Source organism: Ctenopharyngodon idella, chromosome 5, assembly GCF_019924925.1.
Source record: "Ctenopharyngodon idella isolate HZGC_01 chromosome 5, HZGC01, whole genome shotgun sequence".
In the NCBI taxonomy this organism is placed as follows: Eukaryota; Metazoa; Chordata; class Actinopteri; order Cypriniformes; family Xenocyprididae; genus Ctenopharyngodon; species Ctenopharyngodon idella.
The window spans coordinates 3,072,086-3,080,000 of record NC_067224.1 but is presented as its reverse complement, the minus strand read 5'-3'; the positions used below and the strand labels follow the sequence as shown (position 1 = coordinate 3,080,000).

Here is a 7,915-nt window from a genome sequence, read left to right as displayed (position 1 = left end):
AAAAAAAAAAAAAACATAATGGAGATACAATTAATTTTGAAGTTTTATTAAGTGTTAACAATGAGATTATGTGGTTTTTATAATCAATTAACACTGATTTTGTCTTCTTTTTTTTTTTTTTTTTTTTTTTACAAGATGGACAAAATTTGTCACCAAAAAAGTAACCAAAATTTTGGTTTTACCGAATGACACTTTTGGTTATACCGAATGACAATATTTTCAAACAATGCTAACAGGCTGATATCTAGCTAGCAAAAGGACAATCAAACATTTTATATTTAGTACAAGTTTTTAAAATATTACAACATTTTCCATGTTTTATAACGGTTGTACTGAATGACCTGATGTTTCGGGACATGCGTATGATCAAGTGAAAACATAAATTTTTCAAATAGTTAAAAGAGAGTTAGTTACTTTGTTTCACAACCATGTGGTCCTTTGCAGGTGTCTGAATGATGTCACATCCTGTCACATGATATTGACCGTGTGACTTGATCCAAAAAGGTCCCTTTATATTGGTTACTCCAAATGACATTAATGAAATTCATTTTTCCGGACATTCTTTCTCATAACAAAGCAACGACTTCTACACATAATTTTAATACCGTTTTGCATTATATATATGATGTTATAAAATCATGCCAGAATAAAAAAATATATACATTTATTACATTTAAGATATTTTAATCACAAATGAAATGGCTGTATTGGCCTTTGGACGGTTAAACCAAATGACCTTTTGACACTTCAGAATCTTTAAAATACCTTTATATGTAGCAAAATATAATTAAAACCTTTTGGATTCAATAAGATATCTAGTTGTACTACCTTACATACTTTGGATGTTCTATCTTTGTTTACTATTATTATTATTATTAAGGCCTTTTGACAAAAAAAAAAAAAAAAAAAAAAAGACCCGTCACGTCATTGACCCGTTTATAGAAATGCACCTACAATGCAACGAGGCACTGCGCTGGAATAACACAGTTTTGAAAATCACAAAACATTATGTGTGTTAATATAAGACTAGCATGATGAAATTGGTTATCAAGTATAAATGGGTCTACATAAAAATATAGTGCTATTTCATATAGCAGGAACCATCTTGGATCTTGGATTTATTTTTTGGATTTATGCACCACCAGAAACTGTTATAGTATTGTTTTTTGGACTGTGATCTGGCGCTACGCTTTTCCGTCTTTTCTTATATAGCAGGAACCATGCATAAATTTAATGGGGTGTGTGGAAATTTTAAAAGGGGGAAAAAAAAAATACAAAATATATTTTAACACTCAAAAATAGATATGCATATAGTTTTGTGAAAGAAAACAAAGCTTTCTCAAAAATATCATGCTTATTTTTCCTCACATAGTATGAATGGGTCTATTTTTGTGTGTTAGGAACCTTGCCTGAATATAAAATAAATATTTTCATATTAAATGTGAGGGTCCTTGGCACAGTTTTTGTTTTTAAACACTCCAAAATGCACTGCTCTATTATAAGTGCATTACTGTAAACAGACTTTTTTTGCTTGTGTTAACAAAATGAGAAATGATGGTCTGTGGTAACCGACGGCATGTTGCAGCAGATTTAAGTTGTATTGAATTCTGAATAATTTACTCTCTGCTACTTTTTTAATTCAAGGTTCTTGTAAAGGCAAAAGAGAAATCTTGTGATAGCAAACATTTAACACGTGCCAAGAACAAGAGAAGAATACCGTTTGCTTCTGTTTTGTGTCTGATGTGCTCTTTAAAGCGCTAGCTAAACCAGTGTATTTGAGAACGTCTCGTCGTGACTCCTCATTTCACATGTCTAAGAGCAGGACCATGTTTGGGCATCAGCGTCTTCAGTGCAGTTTGTCGTTTCATATGCTTTCCCTCCGACAAACCGGGCGAGCTGGCAGACGCACAATATTTTGTTATGCTAATCGTCAGAAACTGACAAACAGCACGCTGATAAAGACCTTGTCATGGTGCGCATGTGAGACCGAAAGGCCTTACCTTTTAAGCTGAATGTCTAGGTGTGGTATAACTGAATCCAATGCATCTCGGTGTGACAGTTTTAATCTTAATATGTTTTCCCCCACAATGCATTCTGCTCCATGTGAAATAAAACAGCTTTTATTAAGCTGTTGATATGAGTCTTCCAGTCATGTGAGTGTATATGATTTAACACATTTTTCAAGTACAATTCAGACATAATGAGTAAATAAATTAACAAGTGCACCTTAGGCTGCACAATATAACAAAATGAAATCAATATTGCGATATGGCTTCATGTGATACATAATTAAATATATGCGCTGATATTAGTTTTCATTCATATTTGAAGAGTTCAGATGCAAAAATCTCTAAGTCTGCCTTACGTTTTCTTTTAAAATAAGCATTTTTTTTTACCAGGCTCCTATGTTTAGGTTCAGTAGTTTCATTTTAAATGGCAATGAAAAGGTTATTAGTCAGTTATTGAAATGCCTTATTTTCAAAAATGTCACTTGTATTTAAATTCATTGGTATTAAACAAATTTGACTGTCTTTGTCCATGTGTGCTTTTTTCGCAAAAACCTCTAAGTCCACCTCTTTGGACAACAAGACATAATAAAACATCCGTTTCTCTCAGTTTTACAGCAGCAAAATGAACTGTTGTGTTTACTTGCTAGTCGTGAAATCCTATCATTGCCACTGTAACGATGGACAAAACGTGATAAAAACTTGCAGCTCGGCAATTGAAAGCCGGCTCATACTAGGGGTTGAACGACTTCAGATTTCAAATCGACATTTGCGTGATTAAAGTCAAGTCCATGTCGACTAGTCGATGATGACGTCATTAATGAACAAATAAGGGGCCGTTCACACAGAATGCGTTTTTCCATTCCAGTGAGCTACTTTTCCCATTGTTTTTCTATGTAAATGTGTATATGACCGTTGCGTTCGCATCTTGCGTCTTTTGCAGTGTCGTTCAAAATATGCGGTGCTTAAGTTCAAATCAGTTTTAAAAAACATGTCTCTACTGATAGTGAAGCTGTGTGTTATAGTTACTAATAAATATATGCTAGAACTTTTCAGTTTCTAAGCTAATTTATTGATGAATCACAGAAAGCGTTGACAATAATGATTCTGTATGTGCGCGATCTATCTGCACGTGATCTGTGCGCTGTCTGTGTGTGTGCGTAATGTAGCAGCGAAGTTTACAATGGCAACTAACGTACCTGTACAATAAGTTGTTTAAAACGTGCATTCATCCGGTCAATATTGAGCATCCAGATGGTACAATCAAACATATCTTGGGGAACGCCCTTGGAGTATGCATTTATTTGTCATTTTAATTGTTGGATACGGAGCGTAAATGTGGACTTCAAAGATTTCTTATGCTGTTGCACCCTCTATAGGCTATGACCAGCGACTAGTCGACGTCCTGCTTAAAGCGTCATGGCAGAGCATTAAAGTCGACCAGTCGGTGCAACCTCTAAGTCATACGCACACTGTCATTCATCTTGAAATCATTCGATTTGCATCTTTCAATTGGTTCTTCTTTGGACTTAGAGACTTTTGCTGACAAATAGAAGTGGCGTTTAATGGTTTCTGCCAACGAACCGGTATTTCTCAATGGGAATCTGCTGGGATTTAGCGGATTTGAAGCAAAAGTATTTGATGAAAGTATACTACGTGTGGAAAGCATTCGCTCAATATCATTATCTCATTTTTGACGTAGGAGTCATTTAGCGGCTTTTGCATCTGAACTCTTTATTTTAAATTATTTTTTATTTTTACATTTTTCATTTCACTGTTTTTTTTTTTTTTTTTTGTCTACAGTTTTTATTTTTTATTGCAGTTTTTGTTTATTTTAGTACATCAAATTAAACTAAATGAGAAATGTCGCCTTGACAGCTAGCTGAAATTAAATAAGTATTTGATTCCCCCCCCACCCAAGTAACGAAAATGGTTTTAATGGTTTTAGTTTCAGTTAAATATAATAACTTTGCTCTCAGATCTTTTTTTCTTGAACCAAAAAGTTAAATATATCAGAAAGAAAACTATTTATATTTGATTATTTTGAATCCTTTCACTTACATCCACAGTGTATTTTCACTAAAGATAAAAGAAAGTGTTTGAAGGTTTGTTTATTCCATCATGTTTGGCTCAAATCCAGCCCTCTTGCCAGTGCCAAGATTGGCCGAGTTGCGTTTGATCTGACTCTCACCGTTTGCTCTGAGTTTTGACCCTAGGAGGAGTTTTTGGTTTTGACCAAGCCCTTCTGCACCAATCCCCTGTAGAACTCCTGGAGGTACGTGTACACGCACTTCCAGTCCGGCTCCCGCATCCGCACCATATCCTCCACATCCAAAAGCTGCGGACAGTCTGCCAGCTTCCTACTCTCACGGCGACAAGGCCACGGGGAGGGACAGAGGAAGAAAAGAGGATAGAGAAAGGACGTAGAAACAACAGGTCGAGTGGGAAATATGAGGGCCAGTGAGGAGAGACAAATGAGACACACAAGACAAAATCAAAAAGCCAACATTAAACTCTGTGATGACAGTGTTTTCATGCCTTACAATCACAACAAATACATGTGCAAAGACAAACAAAATCAAATAGAGCAACAATGCGTCCATTTGGTGATCTCATTATGCTAATGTGCCTGTGAATAAGAACATACATTATGGGGACAATAACAGCAATGCAAAGAGTGACTACTAAACATCTAACCCTTCAGCTCCAGACAAACGCAGTTTGTCTGACTGTAAAACAGCCTGTTGAGTGTCTGTAGAAGCTCAGTGACGGGCTCATGCTGGAGCAGTGGAGACTGCACTCTTTAAAGGCACACATCTGTTACTGCTTGTAAAAAAACACTACAACCTCAGAGACTTAAAGGTGCAGTAAGCAATTTCTGAGAAACACTTGATATTTGAATTTGACACCCAAACAAACACACCCTTCGTTGCTCCGCCCCCAAAATAACTCCTCTTTTTTAAATTCCCATAAAACCTCAACAGTCTCATAGAACAAGCCGTTTTTATTTTCTGAGCAGTATGATGTCATACTGCTCAGGCCCCGCCCACGACTGCTGACAGACTCTGCCGTATTAGCATTGTTTCCACCCTGAGCGAGTTGTACACAGTCCGCCATTTTCTCCAGGTTGGGGCAACTGTAGCGACAAGAATATCTTGTAAGCAACTTCTTGTTGGACGTAAGAGTGAACATAAGAGTCTTCATTTACTCACAATATCTGAGCTGCTGAAGATGCAGTGGATTACTTTTGTTTTTGAAGGGAATACGCCCCCATATACCTAAATTCATTTGTGTCTGCGTGAATCATATTACACCAGACTGCTTTGTGAACGAGGGGCAATACAAAACAGGTTTTGCTAAAAAGTTATTACTCAAGGATGGATCAGTACCAACTGTTCATGATCCAGCTTAAAGTCTCCGGAGCGATACTGGATACGGCAGTAATGAAAGGGAGAGTGCGCACTTTATCACAGTTCATCTGAGTTTATTTACAGATATAAAGTTTACCAGTTTATTAAGCACCCCTGAAAATGCATAAGGTCTGTATAAATATGTTTACTATTAGCTGTAATGAGTGTTTTTGTTTAATTCATTGTGTATGTTGATGATAATGCAAAATATTATGGATAATATTTTAATGCCCACTTCTTGTTTTATTTAGCTCTTATGGTGATCATTGTCTGACTCCGGTTCGAACATATAATTGACAGTTTCTGACATTTTCAATGCGTGAGATTGTCCTGTTTTGTTGTTGTCAGTATGCCAGAGCATGAGCTCTAGAAGCTCTGCCCTCTTCTTGAAAGGGGGCCGGTAGCAGCAGCTCATTTGCATTTAAAGGGACACACACACACAAAAACAGCACGTTTTTGCTCACCCCCCAAAAGTGGCAACATGCTATAATAAATGATCTGTGGGGTATTTTGAGCTGAAACTTCACATACACACTCTGGGGACACCAGAGACTTATTTTACATTTTGGAAAAAGGGGCAAAATAGGTCCCCTTTAACACGGGTCCTAAAGCTCCTGCCTGATTATGGCCCTTCTTTTTCCAATTATATTCCTCTTTGATAATGTTTCAGAGGGCAGTTGTGGCCTAATGGTAAGAGTCAGACTGGTAACCCGAAAGTTGCGGGTTCGATTCTCAGTACCGACAGGAAATGATTAGGCGCCCTTGAGCAAGACACCAAACCCCCAATCACTCCCTGGGTGCCACAGCAAAATGGCTGCCCACTGCTCCGGGTGTGTGTGTCCATGGTTTGCAGTATATGTGTGTGTGTCCACTACTCACTACTCCTAATGTGTGTGTACTAACTTGGATGGGTTAAATGCAGAGGACAAATTTAGAGCATGGATTACCATACTTGGCCTTCATGTAATGTCACTTCTCTCTCTTTCCACAGTTTTTCTACAAATCTCCCTGTTGCTCACTCTCTCTTCTCCTCCATCATGAGTGGACATGCCCACTACTACTGATGGGCTACAAGAGTGTAGTGTGTTTCCCAAAAGGTTGGTTGGAACTAAGTTCCTTCGTTACAGAGTTCAATGGAACCATAGCTGGCTAATGATGCTTTTGGGAAATGTTCAGTTCAATCCTCTTTGTTTTTTTCCTCCTATTTTCATATCCAGGACTATGTACAAACAATTTGTTTTTCAGCACACAGAACAGATTTCTAGCAAATATTCACAAAATTGTTTGTTTGGGTGTTGATTTCAGTTTTCAGCTGTGTTTCTCAGAAATCACTTACTGCACATTTAAAGTGTTTTCAGACCTGTAGATTGTTTGCTTTGTTTCAAAACAGGGACTTAAATTTATACTATATTGCATTTTCTCTTTGGTTCAGTTTGTGTTACAAAAGGGAAATTTTCATTGTTAGTTCATGTCAACTAATGTAGTGAACAAACGTTAACAAATGAAACCGTATTTTACCAAGGACAACCAAGACTCATGGGATTTGGCTGAGACAGCTAAACGCTGCAGTCGTGAACTAGCATCTAAAACGACTGAATCCACCTTCAGGCCAAACAGCACTAATGACTCGCAAAATGAAGCAATTACAGATGGTGCCTTTAATGATGACGACAGCCAGGGTAGTGAGATAAACCAGTGTTCACAGTCAGGTGAAGGAAGATGACACAAGAAAGTGTCAACTGGAATTACCTGGACACAGACCAGCCAGGTCAAAGGTAATGAAAGAGGAAGCAGGTTAAGGCCTATTCTCAGGATATTCTCTGCTCTTCCGTTAGCAGACACTATCTGAGCGTTCAGCTGGACGTTTCTCATTTAGAAAGGAGCTTAAATGCATGAATGTTATGTTACTGGGAAATGGAAAAGGAGCAGAGGAGAAATGTAAATCACTTAAAAAGCTAGTAATTAGGGTTTAGTTATTTAAGTGGACCTGACTTAAGGAAATGACAGCTATTAAAAGATGATTAATCTCAGAGGACTGGAGATGCAGATCGGATGAACTTGTTAATAGGTTTGGTTGTATTAAAACAGGCTCAGAAACAAAACAATACAAAAAGATGACATAAAAATTCAAGATGGATTATGAGCAATAACTGATGTTATATACCATTCAAAAGGTTGAGGCCAGTAAGATTTTTTTAATACTTTTATTCAGAAAGGATGCATCAAATTGATCAAAAGTGACAATAAAGATGTTTATAATGTTACATAAGATTTCTAATTCAAAATAAATGCTGTTTCCAATCAGAAATGTTTCTTGAGCAGCAAATAATCATATTAGAATGATTTCTGAAGGATCATGTGACACTAAAAACTGGAGTAATGTTGCTGAAAATTCAGCTTTGTATCACAGAAATAAATTACATTTTACAATATATTACAATAGAAATCAGATATTTTAAAGTGCAATAATATTTCACGATATTACTGTTTTTATTGTAT

At 36.8% G+C, this 7,915-nt stretch overlaps 1 protein-coding gene across 4 annotated transcripts in view; it reads right to left on the bottom strand.

Moving 5' to 3' along the window:
- Positions 1 to 7,915, bottom strand: part of smtnb (smoothelin b) — an 83,422-nt gene that overhangs the window by 1,753 nt on the left and 73,754 nt on the right. Inside the window, exon 20 of one of the 4 annotated variants that reach the window (XM_051895018.1) lies at positions 4,198 to 4,366. The exons of the other annotated variants lie outside the window; for them this stretch is intronic. Coding sequence (XP_051750978.1) covers positions 4,219 to 4,366 — 148 coding nt within the window. The 3' untranslated portion in view covers positions 4,198 to 4,218. The remainder of the gene's footprint in view (positions 1 to 4,197; positions 4,367 to 7,915) is intronic. 4 annotated transcript variants of the gene reach the window in all.